General features: G+C 47.1%; 1 protein-coding gene across 1 annotated transcript in view; it reads left to right on the top strand.

Moving 5' to 3' along the window:
* Positions 1 to 24,900, top strand: part of LOC144159576 (phosrestin-2-like) — a 360,527-nt gene that overhangs the window by 219,103 nt on the left and 116,524 nt on the right. Inside the window, exon 3 of the mRNA XM_077691156.1 lies at positions 22,270 to 22,510. Within this exon, the coding sequence (XP_077547282.1) occupies positions 22,270 to 22,510 (241 nt within the window). The remainder of the gene's footprint in view (positions 1 to 22,269; positions 22,511 to 24,900) is intronic.

Raw genomic sequence — 24,900 nt, 5'->3', positions numbered from 1 at the left:
TCCTTATAACGAACTTCACATCTGAGATATCGAACTCGGCGTGCCTAGAATGCCCGCCAAAATGCATGGTCTCAGAGCGGCGATTGAGATGCTGATTGGCCGCGACCACTGAGCAAAGGCCACGACTGAGACATTGCGCCTCGTATGGAGTGACATGACACCCGACACTTTCCGTAACTGTTTCCGACGCGCGAAACCAACGACGGAACCCGCCCATCCGGACCAAGACGGCAGCTCGCCAACCTTCCCGATGCTGTGCCGAAAGGAGGGTCCTTCGAAGATTTCCTGAGTGTCGGCGACGACGTTGCCGTCCCTGTAAGCCCCTCGGCGCGGGCACCGTCAGTAGCACCGTCGTAATGCTGATGAAAAGCACCTAGGAGGCAGAGGATGTCGCGAGTGAAAGCCGTCCGACGCTTAATGAAGTGGTTTCGGCAGTCGATGTCCTCCGCCAATATTTCTTCGATATTGAAGGACATGGACTCGAACTGGTGCAAACAAAGTCTTGTGTAAAGAATGCTGTGCTAGTTGACGCTGTCGAAACGAAAGGAAAAACAAAAATCACCGCTTTTTTTTTTTTTTTGGAAGTAGGCATTTAAGGCGGAAAGTAGCTTTATTATTTGCAATAAATCGATTTTTTGTGTATGGTAATGACATACTTTATTTTGTTCGTTTCTGCATGCGGGGATGGCGGGGGGATTCCCGCGTATTGCGAACTCGTAATAATAAACTCGTTATAGGCGGGTTCGGCTGTATCGAACTATTGGATATTTTGAACTAATCGTGGCGCATATTGCAGTTCGCTATAACCAGGTTTGACTGTAGAAAGCGAACCACATACAGTCCATAGAAGCGAGTGGGGAAACAAAACAATCACCAAGGGCATTTAGACTGTTTGCGTGCTTTGGAAGCGAAAGCCCATACTTAATGACAACTTCCTTACTGCTAAATAATATTTGCTTCTCTTTCTTCTCCTTCTTGCTTCTCTATCTTCTCTTTCGTTTCTTTGTCTTCCATTGCGAATTAGTTTGACCTCTTCTTTTATGCCACACCGTGTTTACATCTTTCTTCCCTTTCATTTCTTCGTCTTGCAGCGCGAATCACGTAGCAAGCAGACTGGCCCACGCCATAGCACCCATGCACTCAATGTTCTGCGCGGCTAGTGTGCACATGTTCTGCTCACGTGCTATAATGCTCAAGGGTCACGCTGCACGCACAATTCTACAAATGTTACATTTCATTATGACGGTTTGGTTGTAAGTTTGGGACGCGGGCTCATTAACCCTCAAAGCTGCCAATTCCTGGCCGGTTGCCCGCAAAAAATCGCACAGGCACCGGCAGGATTCGAGCCTGGGTCTTCAGTCGTCTTAACCATTGGGCTACGACCGTGAGTCAGCACCCGAGAGTCAAACGGCTTACTCCCTCGCCTGTAACGGTGCGGAGTACCTTAGGATCTCCCAATGTCCGTCCGCGTCCATCCGTGCGCACACCACCATAAAGCGAAAATCAAGCGAAATTCGATTTGAGCCGTGAGTTGCAGTTTCATTTAGGGAATAATGAAGGTGCAACTCACGGCTCAAATTGAATGATGGTCGGGGCGCAACTTGGATGTCATTTCGAGTCCCCGTACTCCGCACCTTCGCCATCATCCACGAAGTGGAGATGCTGCCTTTTTTTTTTTTTTTTTGCTATTTACAGCGATGGGCGTTTTTTTTTTTTTTTTTTGACCGGACAGCAGTACCAATGGTTTTTCGCAGAATGGGCACTTAAGGCTTTCGCCTTAAAACACTGCACGTATTAAATGTAAAAACTTCCTTTGCATGCTGTACAACTCTACCAGGTCACAGGGAGATAGACGGTATTAAGCATAACTAACGACTTTTCGGATTAATTACGCGAAATACTGAAACGTTTTCAAAGATTTTTGTACTAGTTATTATTCAAGGTAGAACCTTGCTTTATGCGAAATGTCAACTGCACAAAATTGTTTCATTAGGCTCCTACGCCGAGCAGTCAGTATCTGAAATTCTTTAATTCCAGGTCGAAAGCGAAGTGAACAGGTTCTCGCCCACCTCGTGCTAACGCTCTAGCACTTCAGCGCGAAAACTCCAAGAAATGCGCGCTATGGAGAAAAAAAATTAATTTAATACAAATTGGGAGATAAATATTATCACGCCAATAAAAATTACCAGTGATTATTAATATAGACAGAGAAATATATAGAGCTCAAGTATGGAATAAAATTAAAAGCGATAAATGTGGGTTGACTGTGGTAGTAAGGGGATCAATTTCTTCGTGCTTAAACGTTGTAATCCGGACGTCATAGATTAATAATTTATGAGTACCACTAGCAACTGCACCAAGTTTATCAAAAGCAAAAATAAGTACATCCATCAGCAGCGCTTTCACGCTGTGAGTTCTAGGGAAACCCCTAAATTTATTGGCGAAACTGTAGCCAATAATTAGGCATCCGATAATTAGGAATTTCAGTGAAACATTCTTTGAAGCGCCGAGGCGAATAAGGTGCCTCATTAACACAGTGTTTGTTTGTGTCTATGTCACCGGTGGAACAAAGCCACAAGGATATAGAGACAGAGAGAAATTTTAGTGGCAGTTTGCCGAAGTTGCTCCCTTGGACGTCGTGCTTGGTCATTCAGTTGCCGACTGTACACACCTTTGTTATATCGGTGATATTTGTTAAAAAAATGTGTTTTGAGGAGCTAATTTACCACTTATCAAGCCGCGCCTCTCACGTGGTTGCTGCAAGGATTGCGGACGAGAGTTTTGACAATCCAATTTCGCGGCTAACTTTCGCGCGCGTTTGACACTGAGCGGCCGGAGTTAGCGGCCGGAGCAAGTGCGGGCCGAACTGCCGGCACTTGCTTCATTTTCTGGTGTGCAGTGTTTTTTCGCTTGCGAAATAAACATTGAAACAAGCTTTATTCACAAAAATAGACTGGCCTGTCAACAAAGGGCAGCTTACCCCTTTCTTTTATTTGTGGGTGTGCGAAAGGGGGGTAGGGAAGGGGGTGGGCGTTGAAGTTGCCTTCGTAATCAGAATCTCCATTCGTGCACTGGCTGGGCTAGTTTCAGTAGCGTAAACTTTCAGCCTCGGCGATAATCGCTTTCGCCAAAACAAAGCGCTGAAGATGCTTGCACTGTGGACGTGCCTGTGTATGCGATGGCGGATGTGCGCTTTCACGGCCTCGGCTTCCGCTTACTTTGAAAGCACGACGTCCTCGTCACTACAGAAGACACACGCCTGTACCACGAGTCACGCTGGCGAGCCGACGCGCATACACAAAAGCGCCGGCGACTCTCTCGAGAAAGTTGCTTTGTTTGCCACTTTCCCAGCTTGCTTGTGATCACTAACACATTCTTCATTTTTACTTCCTCCTCCTTTGCAGTGTTTAGCTCTCTTATGTGCGTTATCATACTTTGTTAGATTATTTCCTTGTTCTGTCTGCTGCTTCACTGGGCAGTGTGTTTACAATGCCACTTTGTGTTTTCCCCTTCATTTGGCTTCGCGAGCTCGGTTTGAGCTTGTTTTGAAAGGCTGCCACAGAAACCACTGTCGTCAGCAGGGAAAAAAAACACCACGAGAAATGTTTCAGGAGCCTGGTGTAGTAATCGAGATTAATTAGGCCATAGGCGCGAAACTCTGATCCTGTCCGTAATGAATTGATTGATTGATTGATTGATTGATTGATTGATTGATTGATTGATTGATTGATTGATTGATTGATTGATTGGAGGGTTTTAACGCGCCGACGCAACGCAGGCGATGAGCCGTGCCGTAGTGGAGGGCTCCGGATTAATTTTGACCACCTGGGGATCTTTAACGTGCGCCGAAATCTCGTACACACGGGCGTTTTTGCTTTTCGCCTCCATCAGAAAAGCGGCCGTCGCTGCCGGGAAGTGAACCCGCGACCTCGTGCTCAGCAGCGCAACGCCTTAGCCACTGAGCCACCGCGGTGGGTCCCCGCCGTGTCCCCCGCTGCAGTCGCTTAATTTCACTCGTCACTGATTCGCTGATGCTGCCCGAAATTGACGCCTCGCGCTGCCCTTCCAGATGCCGCCCTTCGAGAGGAAAAATTGCAGGCACATACGCTGGCAATAACGCGACGGGCAGTTCTCACTCGAAAGAAAATTCGATGCGGTTGTTTACGCATAATGTCATTCTCCTCAGTATCTGCTACTGAATTTTTTAACGCGTGCTTGAAAATTGCATTTGCTGCACATTCCTAAATCTACGCGTAAAAAAATTTCCTGAAAAGAGCGAGACTCTATAAGTGAAACAAAAGCCCAAGAAAAGATGCAGATAGAAAAATATAAACATACGAGCAAAGCGGCACTGCAGAAGCCGCACCATAATATCAGGTTTTCCTTCCAAACATTCGCTATACTCTCGTGGGGCTGTGCCTAATATCATAACGCTTACAAATGCGCCGCTGTGAACGAGACCATATTCGTCTGCTCCATTTGTCTTTATTTGCTCCTGGAGCGTGCTAGACTAAAAGGAGGAGGAAGTTATTTTCTTTTTAATCATATGAAAAGATGGGACGGCGTGGCTGAATTACTTTCGTTTTTTTTTCGTTCTCCTGTGTTTTCTGATGGCATGGTTCTGCAGCCGGTGAAGTGTGTTTATGAATCTAACATTGTGGTTTCATGGAGCTAATGGGCACTATAACGTAGTGGTTCCACGAAAGCGCTTGTCGCGATGTGACATACACTGAGATGCCTAAGTGATGGCGTCCAATTCAAGTCCGCGAGGGAAGCTGAAAATTGCCTGACTGTGCTGAGCTGCAACTCTTTTGACAACTTTGAACCGCTGATGTTTTATAACGACGGTTTATACGGGCATAAGATGCCCTTAAGAGTACCTGTCCCATCTTCAATTTTTTTCTCTGTGTGTGCGTAGAGCGCCTAAGCGGAGAGTGAAAAAAATAGAACGCTTGTAAGTACAGGGTAATTTAAACCATCACCACGGTATTCTAAACTGGGGTTACAACCTCTGGGCCACTAGAGTATTCCTTTTATTATCATTCCAAAGGAAAATGCGTCCGCCGGGTAACAAGCCCACGGGCATGGCCACATGACTGGGCAAAAGTCTTCACTGGTGCGCGAATTCGAGGTTAAGTTAGTCTATCAAGAGTGGCAAATCAGTCATCTTGATCGTCGAGCCGCTCATAAGCGTTTCGAATTGACAGAACCTTGTTGCAAAACCTTTATTGCTTAGGGTGCTCTTGCGAGTCACTTTTGTTGAACAGTGTGCTAAAGGAATGTAGCGCTGCAACGGTCCATGCCAGCGTGTTCAACTGTCTACGGTAGATGACAAAGGCGGCAGGGAACGGATGGCGCAAATATTCCTCCAATTTGGTGCCACTCACGGACGAGTAAAGTACGTGTCGCAGTGTGATTTGAAAACGAATGTTTGGGCAACAGCTAGGAGACACCAGCTTCCGCCTAACTCGGTGAAGCGCATCCTGGTCGGCTCCAGAGGAGAAACGTGTAAAGTGCAGCATGAGCTATAGCACAGAGTTATAGCAGAGCGAGCGGAGAACCTGTCCCTGTACGGCACCCGGTGGCTGACCGGCGCTGCTGCGCGTCCGCAAAGCCGGCTTCACTACCTCTGCGCACGCACAGTGGTACACCTACGGCGTACCGCACCGGGGCAGGTTGGGCACTCTATGTATTTAACTCTCTAATATAACTCTGTATATACGCATGTATGTAAAATGTCTTTTTGAATTGAATAAACCATTGAAACCTTCGAAACCCCCGAAAAAACGCGTTTCAAACCTTTACTTCTACGTACACTTGCCAAGCGGAAAACATTACATTCAAAGACTTCACACTATCTGCTACTTTCTTCAAGCAACCCTACAAGTGATGCACAGATGTAGGGCTGGTGGGCATTATAAACCCAGGGCATTATAAACTTCTTCGAGAAGAAGTCTGGATAAAATTTCGCAGGAAGCCATTTTCTTTGTCCCTAAATAACAGAAATCGGTATGCCTACTGGTAGGAATAAGAGGCACAGCCAGGGCCTCCCTGTGTAGGCGGAAGAAAAAGGTAATTATCTCCTCGCATAAGCTCCAGTTGAGAGCGTCATACAAACGTAGAAAGCAGTGTTACGAGATTTGAAATATTCTCACGTGCGCAAATTTGAGTCCGTGCACATTCTAGCTGTGCAGGGAACAAAAATTTGGGCCCGGGCCCAGCCATTTCAATACATTACATATTACAAGGAAATATATTTTTTTTCGCCATGTATACCTTTCTCATCACCCCTTGAATATGTTCCCGCCCAATTCATATCACTTTTCTTTAATAGTTTATAGTCATATTAAACAGGCCCTAAATATGTCGCGATTTAAAGCGCGCTATCGCTAGATAAGCGTTCTTTTATTTCCTTGTTTACATGCTAAGCCTTGCCAGCATTCAACGGAGCTTTAACGTAGCTTTTTTGCTTCTGACGTGGCCTCTGTGACGCAGCTGGCACTGAAGACTACGGCGACGCTATTGGCGGGTTTCATCAAATGCTGCAGCCAATCAGCGTTTCCGCTTCTCCTAGAAGCCGCAGGTGGTTTCGGTGGTTCGGGCGGCATCTACGAGAGCGACACTCCGGCACGGCGCATCTACCGCGAACTACAATATTCTAGTTCACTGTAGCGTATCTTTGTAGGGACGAATGTCGATCGTCGCCATTCCTCACACGAGCTTGTTCACATGGCGCGTCGTTTACAGGAAATGAAAAACGCTGACAAGCACGGAGCGTCTTCTGCAGACAGAAACGCTACTCACGCGACCGCGGCAACCATCTGCCTTCACGATGTACAGGGCCGCCCACTCTTGGTACGAACACGGCGCAGCGTGGCCGCGCTATGCCGTCTCCGATTACAGAGCGACATGTAGACAAGAATACTAAGCTTGTCACCTGGGAACGGTTCTAAAGATAAGCAATAGCAGAAAGTGTGCCAGTGCACAAGCCGCGGGCGCGCATCGAAGCTAAACGGCGCAGGGCTTGGAGGCGGGGCTTCGTGTCGCCTGCTATACTCGGTTACAACTCAAGAACGGCACCACCTCATGTAGTGTATCACTCCGCCAAAGCGCCGGACCCGTGACGTCAGTGCGCGCGCGTTTTGAAACGGGTTTGCTATGAATGCGTGATATCGTCTGCCTTGTCTCACGCAGTTTGTTTGTCGTCACTGGAGTCGTTTATAAGCATATTAAGTCCAAAAAATCACGGGAACGGCTCACACCATGTTCAAAATATTCCCAGTAACGCCCTACTTGCGCCGCGCGGAGAAACATCCGGCTACGGTGATAAGGCACAGCGGCAACCTCCGGTGCCGTTCTTAAGTTGTCACCGAGTATAGTGCGGAAGCGCGCCGTGCTTGCTTTGCTGTGAAACATGCCAAACTCTCGGCATGCTTGTAGCGTCTTAGCGCACCGTGACCGCGTTGCAGGAAAGCTCACTTTCCTCACTGCGGCAGGTTGTGCAGTTTCTGTGTACGATAAGTGAGCGCTTTTAAATGCAGAGCATTTCTTTAACTCACGATGTCACCCGTTCTAGGCGTCCGTAGTAGTCCGCATCGCTCGCAGGTGCACCCTCTCGGCGCGATCGTGGCGTGATAAAGACGGGTGTCGGCGAGGCTGGAACGCACTCATCGCCGCGCTCTCTCGTCAGCCCCGCTCCTCCTCGCCTACTCTCCGCTCGCATCGCGCGCTCTCTCCGCGGTCGGTTCGCGCCCAACAGGTGGAGGCGCGCGCGTCGCGGGATCGACAACATCTGGGGCGTGATCGTGACGTCAGCATCGCGCGCGCGTGGCGCGATCGTGACGTGATAAAGGCGGGTGTCGGCGAGGCTGGAACGCACTCATCGCCGCGCACTCTCGTCAACAGTTGCCACGAGTGCAACAACATTAACGTAACGCAAACTACTTAACGTCGTGCGCCCCCGGAAATGCTCTGCATTTGATCGTGCCCCTCGCGAGGGGGATGTTTACCTAAGCGATAACCGTATCCCCCTCGACGTGCCCTGTGTGTGGGCAAACCAAAACGTCATCGCAAAATAAAGATACGCATTGGAATTAGGTCGCTCAAGTTATAAGTAAAGTTTCACGGTCCGCTCCGCTCTGATAGCAAGCGGGAGCGACATTGCGCATGCGTGGCGCGCTTGGCCGCGAACGGCATTGGCGCTTCTTTTTTTGTTGCTGCTGTGTTTTTCTCACCCGTATGCTTGCAGGGGAGGTAGCGTTCACCTCGCGTTTTGTTCCTTTTAAGTTCCGCGGTCCCAGTTGCATGTATTGTTGCAAACATTTCACGACTGGCTTGGTTTGGTTTAATGAGAGATGCTGTAGAGGAGGGCTCCGTGTAATTTCAGCCACCAGGATTCATTTCTTGTGCACTGGCATTGCGCAGCACATGGGTGTTTGTGCACAGGGTCGCCCTTACCTCACTCGGCGTCCTGTGCGAACTGCTGCCAAGGCGCCTCCCCACCTCCCTCCCGACCCATCAAACTCATTTTTACAGTGCAGCTGTCTATGTCTAGGATCCAGTAGGCCGTCTCCGATTACAGAGTGACATATAGACAAGAATACTAAGTTTGTCACCTGGGAATGGTTGTAAAGATAAGCAATAGGAGAGAGTGGGTCAGGCGGGTGCGCCATTTCGCGTTTTTTTTCTATTTGAGAATATAATACTCTACAATAGACTTGGGTACAATAGTTCCGGATCGATAACCAAAGGCTAGTGCCGGGACCGCCATGTTAAAAGATGTACAATTCGATTGCAGCAGACCAAGATGAACACTACTCGCATCAATTAAATAGGCATCGCAAATTTAGACATAAATACTTTTACTGCCTTTAGATAATACGTCTGGATATCGAATATTTGATTACCCATAATTTTGAATGTATAGTCAAATGTAAGCTTATTATGAAGTGGATATACCCAGAAAAATATCTTTTGGGATATTACTTGTAGTTGGTTTTTATTTTGACATTATCGAGAACGCCATTCAGAATTAGAGCACCGCAAAACTCTGTCAACCTTTTCCCGTCAGTGTTGCGGCACACAGATAAGGAAAATTTGTTATTACTTGCAGGTGTAGTGCCCCTTTTAGGAAGCGTAAAATACTCTATGGTAATGAACATGGGTTCGTTACCGGTAACGCCTGCTCTGGGCAGCAGCGGGGGTTTCGAGGATTGGTTTATTTTAAGACGTTGGATAATTTTCACTAATGCAATAGGTGGTTGCCTCCTCTTTCAAATGATGCTTGATCATTTATTAGGGACAATATTATGGAAATGTTGGCTTATGACCGAGTAAAAGCGGTGACACGGGAAAAAAAAGAATCGTACCAAAGAGGCAGCAGAGTATGCCTTAACACTGCAAAAGCAAAATTGGAGAACATTTTGTAGTGAATTAAGTGGCACGTTGAGCACTAAAAGAACGTGGAAAATACTACGACATCTACTGGGCTCAAAACCATCCAAGACCACGACGCAACAGCAGATCCAACGCCTGGTGCATAACCACCCAAACCCACCGGACCAATTATTGCGAACTATACAAAACAAACTATTCGGCACAGAACAGCGGCAACAAAATCACCCTCCGTACCAAGGCGAGCCGAACGCATGCATGGACGCCCCTTTTACAATGCAAGAGCTACAGGGGGCACTTGAGCGTCTGACCCGTAACACCACGCCAGGCAAGGACAGAATTACCAATAAACTTCTACGAAACCTGAACGAAGACACGCAGGAGTCCATCCTGGCACTTTTCAACAAACATTGGCTAGCCGGCACCCTACCACCACAGTGAAGGCACGCCGACATAACGCTAATTCCGAAACCTCACAAACGAATCAGCATTGAAAACCTTCGACCAATCTCGCTTACATCATGCCTTGGAAAGCTCTTCGAACACCTGGTGAACCGTAGACTGACAGAACATCTTGACGATAATAACCTCTACCCTCACGCAATGTTCGGATTCCGCGTCCATCTGTCTACCCAGGACGTATTGCTGCAGCTGAAAGAACAAATTATAGACAACCTCAGCAAAACCACCCCCAGTACCATCCTGGCTTTAGACGTTCAAGGCGCCTTCGACAACGTCACCCACGAAGCGATCCTCCAAGGACTCCGAGACACCAACTGCGGAGAAGCGACGTACAACTTTGTACGAGCGTTCCTGTCAGGTCGTACCGCTAAAATTCGACTGGGTCCAATACAAACGGGCACATTCGCAACACCGTCGAAAGGCACGCCTCAAGGCTCCGTTATTTCTCCCTTACTATTTAATATTGCCCTGCTTCAACTGCCTTCCCAGCTTTCAGAGATCCCCGAACTACATCACGCCTTTTACGCCGATGATCTTACAATCTGGACGAACACGGGATCAGCTGGAGAACAGCAGGACAGGCTTCAACAGGCCATAGACTTCGTGACGGAGTACTTGGAAAGACGGGGCCTTGCGTGCGCCCCTACCAAGTCAGCTTTACTGGTTCTTCGGGCACGCACACGAGGTAGACCACCCAACCCAACGCCCGACCCAACCGTCAGCATCGCGTCCAGCCCGGTACCTCAAGTCACATCACTTCGAATATTGGGTGTGCCATTTCATGCAGACGGCTCCGGTACCGACTTACTACCACAACTTAACACCACGGTCATGCAGTTGATGCACTTAATCCGACGGATCTGCACCCAGCAGAGCGGTCTTAAAGAACAGGACACCTGCTGCATCGTCCAGGCACTTCTGACCAGCCGCATCGCCTAAGGCACCCCATACGTCCAACTGCGCCCCAAGGAACACTCTAAAATAGATGCCCTAATTCGGAAATCGTATAAGCTGGCCCTGGGACTTCCAGCCTTTACACAACAGACAACCTACTCAAGCTTGGACTCCATAACACCTTGAGCGAAATTCTGGAAGCGCAACGAGCAAGCCAACTAAATCGACTAGCTCTAAGTTCAACGGGACGGGTGGTTCTGGACAAACTGGGCTACCCCATCCCTGCACCATCTAACGCGCCCACCCGGATCCCATTAAACATACGAACCAACATCAAAGTAGCCCCCATTCCAAGACACATGCACCCGGAATACAACAAAGGGAGAAGACAGGCGAGAATAAGATACTTAATAAATAAATTCACCGACAATCCGGATGTATATTATACAGACGTCGCAAGAAATCCCCACCGCCAGGCCCACGTTGCAGTGGTCGTGGGTTCCAAAGGGACATCAATCTCAGCTGCAACAGTCCGAACAACCGACACCGATGTCGCAGAAGATACAGCCATCGCCCTAGCGGCCACCTCCAGCAAAAAGCAAATTATTACAGTCATTACTGACTCTCAACAGGCGTGCCGGCATTACCTATCAGGACGAATATCTCTGCATGCGCTCACACTACTAAAACACGCCAAAACTCTCCCAACCATTCACATTGTTTGGACGCCTGGTCATGCCTCCCTCCCGGGGAATGAGGCGGCTCACGCCGCTGCCCGCGACATTTTACACCGGGCATTCCCAAGGGAGGCCGACGACACACCTCCAATCGCCTCGCCCAGCCAGTCAGTCCCAAAAACATACACGGACATCTTATATCATTATCGCCGGGAGCGCCTCCTTTACCCTCCTCCTCACCCATCACTCAATACACAAGACTCGAATCTGGCGCAGAATCCAAACACAGACTTACTACAACATGGCAATTTTGCATCATATTTCACCAACTGCTTTTCCCTACAACTGCACAACATGCAATACACCAAACACCACCTATCACCTCGTATGGGAGTGCGCCAAACATCCCAACCCAATTCCATCACCTACATTGGAGCAGTGGGAGCACAGGCTGACCAGCTTCCAGCTCGAGGATCAGGAGTACCTGATCTCCCGGGCGAGGGCTGCTGGGGGGCCTGAAGGCGGCCTGGACTGAGGCCACCACCCACTCTCCTTTCCCCCTCCCTTTTCCCTTAAAAATAAACGTTATTCCTCCTCCTCCATGTAGGGCGTGCCCGAGTGCTCGCAAGAGACGAGCTTAAACCGCCATGGGGGAGCCTAAATGGAAGAATCTTCTAGCCGGAACTTATGATTGATTGTAGGGTTTAACGCGCCGACGCAACGCAGGCGATGAGGCGCACCGTACTGGAGAGCTCCGGATTAATTTTGACCGCCTGGAGCTCTTTAACGTGCGCCGAAATCTCGTACACACGGGCGTTTTTGCTTTTCGCCTCCATCAGAAAAGCGGCCGCCGCGGCCAGGAATCGAACCCGCGACCTCGTGCTCAACAGCGGAACGCCTTAACCACTGAGCCACCGCGGCGGGTTCTAGCCGGAACTTTTATGGTCCCTGGTTTTTCGGTGTTGCTAACCTTGGCTTGCAAAAAACGATAAAAATAGCGTATGGAGTGGTCACCGGAACTCAGATATCGTCATATAAAAGCTGCACACATTTCCTCAAGACTATTGCGGCTGAATCTCACTGCGGGACACAAACTGAAAAGGAATATTCTCCCACCTGGTGTTTGAAACAATACCGGCAGTCTATATCACGAAACACAAAGGAACACCTTGAACCCCGTACTAACTTGTCCAAACATGCTTTAAGCACCAAAAGTGTTTCACTTACATTTCAGATGAGAACACGTATGGAAACTAACCTAAATCGGTTATGCGTGTTTATTGATTGGAGTGCGGGTGTCAGGCAGTATCTTCCCAGTGTATGCACTTGGATATCTACCGCACTTAGATGCACTACGCTAAGCTCGTGCGTCGTGCCGGTAAAAAAAGTTATCTTAAAGAGTGAATAATTTTACTTCAACACAATACACTTGAATGACCCATTGTAGCCTCTAAATGAGCAAATTCGGAGATTGACGTACCCCTAAATGCGGTTTGTGCATTCCCGCAATAGAACTCATAATTCTCGCAATGCCAATTGCTACCGAACAGACCTCATCTTTCGTCCCAAATTGTACTCTAGACCCCGTCATTTGCTTACGAGACTCGCTTGATTGTGGTGGGTGGTCATTTTCAGGTGCACTGGGGCGGAGCGCGATGGATGTAACTTCAAAGAACGCAGTGCGGCGACAGTTCGCTCTACTATGTATGGTGTTCCCTCCTGGAAGCGTGCATTTTCAGATACGTCATGTAACTCTAATGAAGCCACTTCGAAGGGAAGATAAAGTGAATGGCAGTGCACTTTTAGAAAAGCAAGTGCTATAGGAAAAGCCAACATTTCACTTCATTTGCTGGAGGCGACGTTCAAGCATTGAGTGCCAAATGTCGCTTTCAGGACTTGTTGAATTGGAAATATATAAAGCGCTATCTACAAAATGTAAAAAAAATTGCAGACGGAGAACGTTAAAAAGAAACGATGAACAGGGAAGAACAAGACAGTGAGTTCTTCGCACGCCTGCTCCTAACGCGTACATTATGAGTCTGCGGCGGCCAGTGCGAGAAGCCTAGAGCCAGCACAAAGGCCCCCCGTGCCCTCTGCCTAACGGGGCGTGACCTCCACGGTCATGAATCAGACGTGCATAAAGGATTACAGGATTACAGCGTGACACACTGAGCATGAAGAATACGCAATTTTTATTTGTATATCTTTAACCCTCGTGTATTATTATATGACACTCATTTTTGGGCCATGCATTGGAAATAGGGGGGGGGGGGGGGGGGGTGGAGATGTCTCCTGTTTCTCACTCCCCGGCACCAGAGGCTTTTTCCTTCGCTTCTTGTTTTTTCTCCTATGAGAGCCGTAGCACTATTCACTAGCGCTGTTATAGAAATGTGGTAATAAAAAAAACAATAATGGAATCCTGCTGACATCATTTGCTATTAGCTTCCTCACTGCATTTATTAATCCACCATACTTAAAAATGCCAACGCAAACAATGGCCCTTAGAAAAAAAGAATTGGTAATACTTTGCGAGAAATGTTTTCGAGAAAAGAATTGGTAATAGTTTCTGAGAAATGCTCCTACCTATTTAATATTTCATTGCAACTTTCCGAATGTTGTATCACGTAATATTTTTTTTTCCTTTGAGCTCAATTTTATTGTTGTTCGTATTTTCAATGAGCATTTCTGGCAATTAAAAAGAGCTTATTTGACTACCAGATAGTTTCACTGCAAGGTATCTGGGGACATTAGTGGACCTTTTAGATAAAGGCGGGAAACATCGGCCAAAATGTCAAATGGCGACCAAATGAGTGTCATGTCGATCGGTAGGACGCACAGTGATCGAAAACTATTCTACACCTCATTAACTAACAAATATCACTAGAGCCGCACAAGCTGAGCGCTCATTGAAATGTGCCGTTTTCTTGCGAGAAAGTGCGGTACGTTAGATATACCTCGCCTTGTGTGTCTCTCTTTCGCATGCCCACGAAGCGTAGCGAAAGCGCCGTATCGTCAGTATCGTCGAGCAACAACGCTACTGAGTTTTCTACGCAGCCACAGCTGCCATCACCACGCAACCTGTTCGGCATGCTATACAGGCAACGCTCGACCAAAATAATTCCCACTGGATGTGTGCAAATCAAACGATAGACACAGCGCAATGAAAATCTTCGTACTCTCAGGCGTTGCTGAATACGACAGGCAGTGTAATATACGTAGCAGCTATTAACATTTGCACAGAACTGACGCCACAAATTTTTTTGTAAAGTGACTTTTTGAGAAACTTTCTGGATTCGTCCTCGCGAAGTATTGAGTTGAGATGCTCTTCCGAATAATAACTTCGTTATACAGTTCAGTTTTATCCCTGGGGCACTCATTCCGTCTCTTCTTAAGTAGTACTCGTACCGAAAGTTTCATATCTCACTTTCTTTATTCAGCTAAAAAAGTCCCCTAATCTATGGTTTGTAAAAACTTAACAGCTATTGTGAACGTGCTTTTGTTTTTCTACGAATATGTTTGATCACTAATTTCTCACGAGGCTTTTGAAGGACCCATTAGTGTTGGTAGTTTCTCGCTCACCTTGCATATGAAATGGCACTTATCGCAGTCCTTCTAACATGCGAACTCGTTAACAACATAATAACATGCTAAAATAATACAAAGAAAACCTGTTGTAGTCGGTAGCTACGTGAACAAACTGGGATCCTTTACATGCGTTGAACTGCACGTGAGTGGGTATGGCAGACTACGCAACTGGCGACTTGTATGAGAAGGCGCCGTGGCCGGCATTCTTAAAGACACCGCCATACCTTTCTTACTTTCATCGCTGCATAATCTGAGAGGTTATAATTACCAGAATGCACAAACAGACCGCACATGAGCAAAAAAAAGACACACAGGACCGTTTACTCAAAAATTATTTTGGAACAAAACTCTGAAAGGGGGCATGAAGACAACATACAAGATTGCTTTATTCGAAATATTTCGTGTTCTATAGTGGCCCCAGCGTTTGTCCGGAAGCAAACGATGCTTTATTCAATGCGAAATTAATCAATTTAAGCTAGAATTTTTATTCTCCCGCCAAAACGTGTGTTTGAACGACGTTTGCAATGACATCATAACAACAGGTCTTTCAGCTAAACTTGGTGTGGAGCGGAGACTTGCTTACTGTAAGTCAGCCTAGATAGCGCCACCACACCATAACAAGCTGTTTTCTGTCTTTGGTTTGTTTGTGACCGTATTTAAGTCTGGCTTGTATTTGTTCATGGAGAAAATAATTGTTTAGTGAAACATGGTGCTCGCTCGACATATATGGTCACGTAAGACACCGTCGCTTGCTTCAATCGGCCAGTGTCTTCTGAGAGAATCCCAAAGCCCCGCCGTGCTTTGCATCTAAACAAAGCATAGTGCGCGCAGTACCAACAGCAGTACGCATCGGTACTTCTATGTTTACGTGTGCTTTCGTAACTTCCGCTGTTTGTCTCACCATTCTTACTGATATAAAAAGGATGTGCCCTAAATTTAAGCGCAAATAGCTCATTCGGCAAGCTTTTGGTTCTGCCTAATTTGCGTTTGCTTTTTTCGGCCTTCGCCAATCGCAGAGCTGGCTGGTATGACATCATAGGTACTGTTGCGGGAAGTGAGCTAGTGGGTCGCATGGCCATTCCCTTTTTTTCTAATTAAACAGCTTTTTTTGAGCGAAGTTTACGTTAAAAGTGTTGTCAGCATGATTCTAACGAGGCAAGTTTGGTTCAACCAAACTTACATTTTGTCCTCATGGCCCCTTTAAAGGCCAACTGCACTCAAAATTTCGACCTCTTGAAAACCCTATTTTCGTATAGTCTGCTTGAAAAGAAGGCAACACGCAAAATACAACAGCTGAAATACGCGCGTGGACGCCGCAAGCGGCCAGCAAAAATCGGCGATTTTGAAACCGAAACCGAGGAGAGCGCGGCCATTGTAGTGACGTTGCAGCCGTCCAGCGAGCGGCCGGACGGCCACCAGCTCGGGGGAATGTCTGCGCGCAAGCTCTACGCGCGTACGGGCAGCACATGGGTGAAGCGCGCGCAGCAGAGCTCGACCGGTTCTCCAGCTGCGTGGCTGGCCCGAGGAAGAAGCCCCCGTCGGCTGGAACGTCACAGGCGCGTCATGGCTCTTTACGCGATCCGCCGGTAGGTGCAGCGTGGTCTTTTTTAAACGTTTCTGACTTATTAACGAGGCATTTGACGGGGCTACCACTTGTGTCCCAGCTGATTTGAGGGTACTTACTACGCATTAAAAATAAATTTGGTCCACGTGAAATTTGAGTGCAGTTGGCCTTTAAGCAAGCCAGGAAGGTACAGCAACCGCACAGCCACAAACTTGTGACACACACATAGAAAAGGAAATAAGCTCGACTAAAACTGATATCGTGTGGGCGAGCCCTTACAAAAGCTGGCTTTTGGGCCAACACGCTATCTTGATTTTGGTGAGCGATACAGAGGCGTTGTTATCACGCATGTCACGCAATTTATCTGTGTAGTAGATTACGTGCACCGTAGTTTTAGTGCTTTCAGATAATGATGATATCGTAAACAGAAGATGTACAAAGCATGCCTTGCAAAAGACGGCAAGGAACACCGCTGTTCGCCTTCCAACAGGACCCTTTCAACGCGAACTATTGCTGTAGTCAGTTCACGCTATTTTAATAATGCTGGAACTTTACCAGCTCACTCAACTTTCCCCAATAAATAGTTCAGTATAATTTGAGGGACACTTCGTTTGTTGTTAACGGCTTTGTAGTATGCGCTCAACATTCCCACGTATCACGTATAGTGCTATCCAAACACAAAGCGTATGCCACGGCGAGCGTAGGGTGCAAAGTGGTTCACAAGTATAGTTTGGGAACCAAAGGAGTGAGTGCGATGAAAAATGGAAGAGATCGAGAATGTATTCAATATGATGCGTCAGTGCTGCTGCTGACAAGAACAAAATTCAATTCGTACCCCCTTTCAGGTGCGGCTATGAAAATAGCTAACGAACGTTCTAAGCGTCTTGTTTTGGTTAGGTTTCCCGGTGATCAAACTCGTGACAACATGAGTGTGATCGCCGGGAAACAAGACAACGAGCTATGGCAGGAATTTTATAATACATATATCCTGCTCCGATCAGCGGAATGCTGTCAGCAACTTCCCAAGAAATTTCTCATGTTTTATGGCTTCAGCGTTTTTTTGTGACACGGATCTAAATTTTGTTCCGCTGGTCTTTTGTTTTTAAACAAAAATCTTTTCGTGACGCAAATGCCCACGAAGAATTCCTTATTACAACCAATTTTTGTGTTCACATCCGCCATCAGTTGGCAACGGCACGACGAAATTTGATGTTACGAGGACACTTATCGGTCGAACGATGCCAATATATGGTTATACTGCCTTGATTCTGCAAATCTGTATCTTGCACCCCTTCCCCAACTTATCCTCTAGTAAATCTTTGTTCCTTTTTTTTTTCTTTTGCAGTGCCAAAACCAAATAAAGTCAAGCGGCAAGTTATCGAACCTTTGTTCTCATTAGCTTCCTAAATTTAAACAAAGTGCCGCTGCAAATGTTGATACGTGAGAGATCTACTTTATACCAAATTTCGTCACAGTATTCATGTTATTTCGAAGATTTGAGAAACGAGTGACCTCCACTCTCTGTACTTCTATTTCTCTACCTGAAGTACGTGGATTGGTGGTTGCAACAACAAGCACGCGTGGCGAGGTTGTCAATGCTTTCGTCGGTGTGATGGAATTAACGCAACCCTACTTACCGACGAGAGCAAGCAAGCTTTTAACAAGCCTGCCTGCCTTCTCTCCACAAGATTTCAGAAAAAGGCAAACGAATGGACGGTCCGCTTAAAAGCTCCTTCCTTAACGGCTCACCTGAAGCTAGCTATGAAGAAATAAATGTGCGCGGGAAAAAAAAAAAGAGGACGGGGAATCAAGGCTGAAACCATCAGGCGGCACAACTGGAGGTGAAGAGAGCTCCGGGTTGCGGCTTCAAGAGGAAGCAGAGGCCGGTCAGTAAGCAAGGACCGACTCGCGACGTCACGTACCCAGACAGATAAGTCAGTATTGTCAGCGTCACATGAGCTTAATGAGTTTTAAAAAATAATAATGGCAACACACAGTTGAAAAACGAACAAACCAGCAGTAAAGAGATTTCGAGCCATGAGGAGCGTTGTTCTTTTTTGTATATACTACTTTCCACCTAACTCATGTGCGCCTTCTTGGATTTCTTTTTTTCTGCTTGTCTCCATCCCCGCGATACCCCGCTCGACATTTTAAACGAAAGTAAATACCAGGTGTCGCCTCCCATGCGCGCATTTCTTTTTCGTTTCCTGCCAAAATACTTCGATGATTGTTATCCCCCGACCGTGCTGTGCTGTCCGGCAAAAGAAATATAAGCGCTAAAAAATAACAATATCGACTCAATATAATTGTACTGACTGCGGTTTCCGTGTTTGTTTTCTGGATTATTTTTTTTGTAGGAAGTAAATTAAGGTGCGTGTTTGGTGCCACCAGCAGGTGCCAAAATAAACAAGGTTATTTTTCTTAAGTACCATAGAATTTGTAGCTAGCCCGTACTTTTTTTGTCTTCATCGACCGCCGCCCGATTGGCACGGCGAAAAATGAGGCCATGAAGAGACGAATATGCAGGCTGACAGCAGCTGACGGGGGCTGACTAACCCTTTCAAGGCATGATTTCTCGCTTGGAACCTGGGACTAAATATAATTGGAGATTAAACAAGCTTATCGATTGTCAATAATGTCGCGAATAATTACTTAATCGTGCTACGCTCGCTGTGCCGCAAAACAAGCATTTGTGAATGTAGGTAGCCTGCCGTGCCGGGAAAAACCAATCAGGCCGCCATAAATCTGTTTGTTTGATGTACTCCTTTCTCAATTACGAGAAACACAGTAATCAAGCGGAAACAATTCGTGATCCTGATATGCGCGCACCACTGGAGTCAAAGCTGGTCGAACTTAACGTGCGCAGTGCACGGAAGTAGTGTAAACACGCCTGTTTTCAAGGTGCGTGCAAAGTGTGCGACAGTAAAAAAATGGCGGCGTATCTGGTCCTTTCGTTGCAAATGTCGACGACAGACGATAGTCGACTGGCGCCCCTGGCAAGTAAATGCCTCCCTTCTCTTTCCCTCTCACCTCTCATGCTGTTCCTCTCCCGTCTCGCTCCTCCCAAGATCACACGCTACAGGTTTGCTCAAGTCAATTTAAATTTACCGCGTTCCACTGCTCTAAGTCGGGTGCCCCGATGCCAGCGCTTCCGTACGGCCGAGACGCGTGTGACTTGAGGCACCCTACTACAACGTATATAGAATCAGGTTGCCCAACTCAACGAGCGTTCCAAGCGGAACGTGGAACCTATCTAGTGGAACTTTTCGTTGCTGTTGCCGTTTGATTTTTTAAATGCCGCTAGGTAGCGCGGGCAACAGCAGGCGACGATTTTCTGCATTTGGTGTAGTATTTCATTTGCTATCACAGAAACCAAGCATCCGTGAATTTTGTAATAAAAAAACACTGCAAATATCACTCATGTATTAATTTTGTGCCTTATATTTGCGTAATGTCTTGTTCTTGTTCAACAATGTTGACAGGTAGGAACATTAACACCGGACTTAGACGTTTAGATTTGGCTGGGGGTAGCGCAGATTCAGTTTCACTTTGGCCGAGTGGCTGAATCGAGTCACAGACAGACAGACAGACAGACAGACAGACAGACAGACAGACAGACAGACAGACAGACAGACCAAAATTTCTGCGTTTAAGTATCCCAAGAAAGACTTTAAAAGAAATAATATAAGCACAGACGAGCACTGTGCTGTTCTATGTTTAGGCCAGACCGGGAGCAGACAACGCAAGGATGACGCTCACGCGCTATCAGACGGGCCCGAAAAAAAAAAAGCATTCCAATACTCGATAACTTAAGTCAACGTGACGGTACCGCATAAACGCGGTATGAGTAACGGCGGTAAGCCAGAATAAGCTCAGGGAAGGGGATACAAACCTTCAGCGTAACTGCGACGTTTTCACATCGCCAGGCTCAAAGAATTAGTTTTTCAACAACAACAGCAACTGTTGGCAAAAAAAGCGATATTCGGTTGAGATATCCTTTAGCATGTAACCGAACGATCTAGAGAGCTAATTTATCACGTTTAAAACACCTACCAAGAACTGTTTAATTGGGTAATGCAGCTGGAAAATGAGAAAGAATGACGTGCAAAGACTGATTTTTTTTTTGCTATTTGATTGTCTTCAACACGTGTTCTGTGAGGTTTGTCTTCATTCACTGACGAGGGCGCTTTCTTGGGAGCTTTCAAAATGTCTGCACGCACTTGGCGGCACCTCCATCGCGTCGGTGTTTACACTTCAAAGAGCGTCCGTGGGTCAGCCTCAAAACACAATGCACGGAAATGACGGAACGTCGAGGTCAAGCGGGTGAGGTGGACCAATGACCAGTCCATCCCACGATCTGACTCGAAAAACGTGCTACCCCTGCGACATTATGCAATGCAAGCGTGATGAGATTCGCAGCGTGCACATGGCCATGGCGACACAGGTCTTCCGAGGGGTCGCAACACAGACCAGGTTTTTCGTGTCAAATTGCGTGTCGGGCCTCGTTGCACGCCAGATTTTCCCCTTGGACGGAGGGATTAGCCACTTAGGTGCAATGTGCACAAACAAAACTATACAACCCTACCGATGATTTTTTTAGATGCGAAGCATCTCATGATCGGGGCTGTGTCCCTTCCTCCCTCGTTGTCGTTGTTGTCCGCCGTCCGCACTCCACTGCGCATGCGCGTCTCTTCAGCCCCGTCAGCGTTTGAGCTGACGTCAGCGCAGTCCACTATAAAAAGAAATAGTTATGCGGCGCCCGGTTTCGATCCCACGACTCTCTGGCCGCAACGGGAGGTACGTGGCGCTCTTCCCACTGCGCTACAAACCGAGACGGGAGCATGTCGTACGAACGCGCCTGATGTCCTTCACTCATTCAAACTACGTCAAGAAGCTACTGATACAACGAAGGCACGCGAAGCTGAACGTCAACGGAAACGACGAACTGAAAACTAATGGGAACTTCAGTAGACCTCATGGCTGCTTCGCATACTACTCAGGGTTCCCCTACGGGAAGATGGTGTAATTTTTTTGTGTTTGTGTGTGTGTGCGTGTTGCAGGTTGTCACGGAATCAGTGTCCTTGTAATTGGAAATCGTAACATCTGTCATGTCTGGAGATGTGAGATTGTGCAAAACTAACAAAAAGGATTGCGAAAGGTACTTTCTGTAGTTCCTATTTCGTTTCAGTTAAGCCCCGCCCCTTAATAAATGAGCCATTTATAACTCCTAATTTTAAGAACGTGAACAATGTTGATGAACTAGCGCGCCCAAAATCTGGACATCAAACATCTAAATATGAGCTCTAAGTTATCATCAGGTGTTACTTTATCGTGGTCGAAGCTCCAGACCCGGTTATACTATTGTTGAACGCATGTTTTTGGTGTGCTGTAAGAGGCCTCTAGATCTACACATTTGATGCAGTTCTGATGAAACGGTTTTGATAATAAACTTTATTTACAATTTAAATGAACAAATTTTATTTCATTCCCTCACAGTTTTGCGACTGCTTGTGTCCCCCTGAAAACCGGAAGATCCTTCTTGTTTCCTTCCGAGCAAGTCGGGAAATTCTTGAAATCTGTCTTTCCGGAGCAGAGTGGAAACATGCACGCGGTGAATTGTGGCCTACTGTGGAGAGTCCAGCCGACGTCCGGTGCTCAGCTGGCGCTTTGCCCCCCGCGCGGCACTACTCGCAGGGTGTACAAGAAGCAGAGCCCCAACAGCAGGCTGACGCTGTACCTGAGCACGCGCGAGTTCGTGCACGCAGCCAGTCGTACCAGCGTGAGCGCCATCGACGGTGTCGTGCTCGTGGACCCGGCCTATCTCAAGGACCGACGCGTCTACGCCATGGTGCTGCTCACCTTCCGCTACGGCCGCGAGGACGAGGAGGTCATGGGCCTCAAGTTTTTCACTGAGGCCATCCTCGACTTCAAGCAGGTGCGTCCGCTGGGGCCCCAAATACCAGGCCCTGTGGCCAAAATGGTAACTCGCCCTTTAGTGGTGTTTAAGCTATCGATCTTCCTGCCCATACCGACACTCCTATTTTCCTTGGCTTTTTGTACGGTGCAATTAACAACTTTGCGCTGGTAAAGTTGTGGTTCGAGATAATTGTCACTGCACTAATTCATGTACGATATCAATCGTATATTCTTTTATTTCAAAAAACCCTAAAGGCCCTCCGGGAAGGGTATTACATAGGGTAAGGGGGTTACACTGGTGTGACAAAAACTACAAAAGAACCAAATAAACACAAGAACTAAAAATGGCAAAAATCATTTACATCGCTACAGTGGAAACAAGTAGGAAAAATTCAGTAGAACATGAAGATCAGCTATTGGTACAGTAACTAGAACGAACTACAGAGTATTACCGCACGTAAATATGACCCCACGCCATTTGACAGCGCAAGAACTGAGTAAAAGGAAGCAATGAAATGATACATATTATACATCGGTATTTTTGCTCAAAGCATTAGTAAATTTCATGAATGATTCGGTTCAATAACAATGTTTGATGGTAGATCATTCCAAATCGTTTTACCTACCAGTGTCTACAGCAAATTCAAGGTGCCTACCAATTGCAATTAGGTGACCGTCAAGACAAAGCCAATTAACATTTCTATTTTAAACGGGTGTCCTACGCGCCGAAGCTCAGTTGGGCTATGAAGCGTGTCGTAGTGGAGGGCTATAGTCCTAAGTATTTCTGTCAGCCATCTTCCCCGCAATTCACCGTAATTACTTCACCCAATCCCTGCACCTACGGGAACCTGAACATGCAATTTCGCTCGAAATATTCATCTGAGTTGAGGAGTACGCAACGCAAAACGCCACACCTGCATGGCGCATTGTCACATCGCACATCACATTTTAAAGCCAATCTTTCTTTGGCTCTTCGCCCAATTTCACGGGCGCTGCTGCTGCTAATTTATGACCGTGGCGCCGCTGGTTTTCATCTTGCACCAGATAGCCCTGGATTCCGAGTACCGGGCCCGAAGGGACGGCCGGGGGGTGACAACAGGGGAATCCCTTGTTGCCCCAGTTCATCCGCAGTGGCGGCTCAGTGTCGAAGGCGCTGCGCTATAGAACACAAAGTAGCAGGTTTGTTTATAGTCCACAGCGACTGTTTTTCAGATCGAGGCGTAAAACAAAAGCGCCCCTGGAGAGTGAATTCGGTTCACGTTAAAAATCCGCCGCTAGTGGTCCAGAATTTATGCCGCAGCCATTCACTATGCGGTGCGCCTATTAGCCCAGGTGTATATAGCTTCGGTGCCTAAAACCCCGTTCGATTTTTTTTCCTGCAGTTGTACCTACGGATCGTCGTGGTGCATTCGTCCTCTAAGCTCACTTCATCTCGTCTGTCTGCTCGGCCGCTCTCCTACTCGTGCTTTGAGTCTTCCTAGCCCATATTTAACTGAGTGTTTGATTTTGCTACATTCACTTGCCTCATTACAGAGCCGCAAAGGACGTCATCCGCTACGAGCGGATTGAATGGGCGGTCATATTGCTTTCTGCACACGTGAAAGGTTTTCTGGATCCCAGTGGCTTCGGCGACGAACTCACACACGATATCGTGTAGAGATTACAGACCGACCAATATGGCAAAAATATTCTGTGTTTGACACGCGCCTCAAGAATTTGACATTCTTTTATTCAGGCATCTTAAGGTCAGCCAGTTCAAAACACCTACATCTCCGGGACAAACACTGCGAAGGTTTCATTGAGATACCTCGTTCTACAGCCGCCAGCAAAATCTCGGCTTGTTATATGCGTACTACCGCACTAAAAGTAGTTGCGAATGTAGCCTTGTCATCGTCCCGTTTTTGTATCGATGTGTCATCGTTCTCGAACAAGCTTCGAGCGGGGTCTCCGAGATAGCAGAAAAGCTTAAAAATCTGAGAGTGCTTTTGTACTGCGCAAGCATTTTAACTCCGTCTTTCCGTTTCGCTGACATAACGCTCTGGGTTCTGAATCAACACGTCAGCCCAGGCAAAGTTTTTTTTTTATGTTGCTGTCTTGCCCTTCAACGAGAGCGGTCGCCGGATTGGATAGACCTTCTTGATTTCGTCAGCGTATTTGCAGTTTTAATTGGCGCGTCCGCATTCTATATCGAGAACTTCAGAGCCCAAACCATGCGATGCCTTGCATCTGCGCAAAAACGCATAATTGGTGAAGTTACAGATTTAATCGTCATAACAGGGTAAACAGAGATCATTTGGCAACGTGAATTACAGACAACGAACGCATTATAAAAATAAAAACAAGTAAATGTGAACAAAATAAAATGGTCACCTTGTACACCGGCCTCACTCGATTAAGACATAATTAACC

This window comes from Haemaphysalis longicornis, unplaced genomic scaffold (genome assembly GCF_048455015.1).
Source record: "Haemaphysalis longicornis isolate Haplotype H1 unplaced genomic scaffold, Haemaphysalis longicornis Haplotype H1 scaffold_1, whole genome shotgun sequence".
In the NCBI taxonomy this organism is placed as follows: domain Eukaryota; kingdom Metazoa; phylum Arthropoda; class Arachnida; order Ixodida; family Ixodidae; genus Haemaphysalis; species Haemaphysalis longicornis.
Note: the sequence above shows the minus strand (reverse complement) of the source record. Positions and strands in the feature narration are given on the sequence as shown.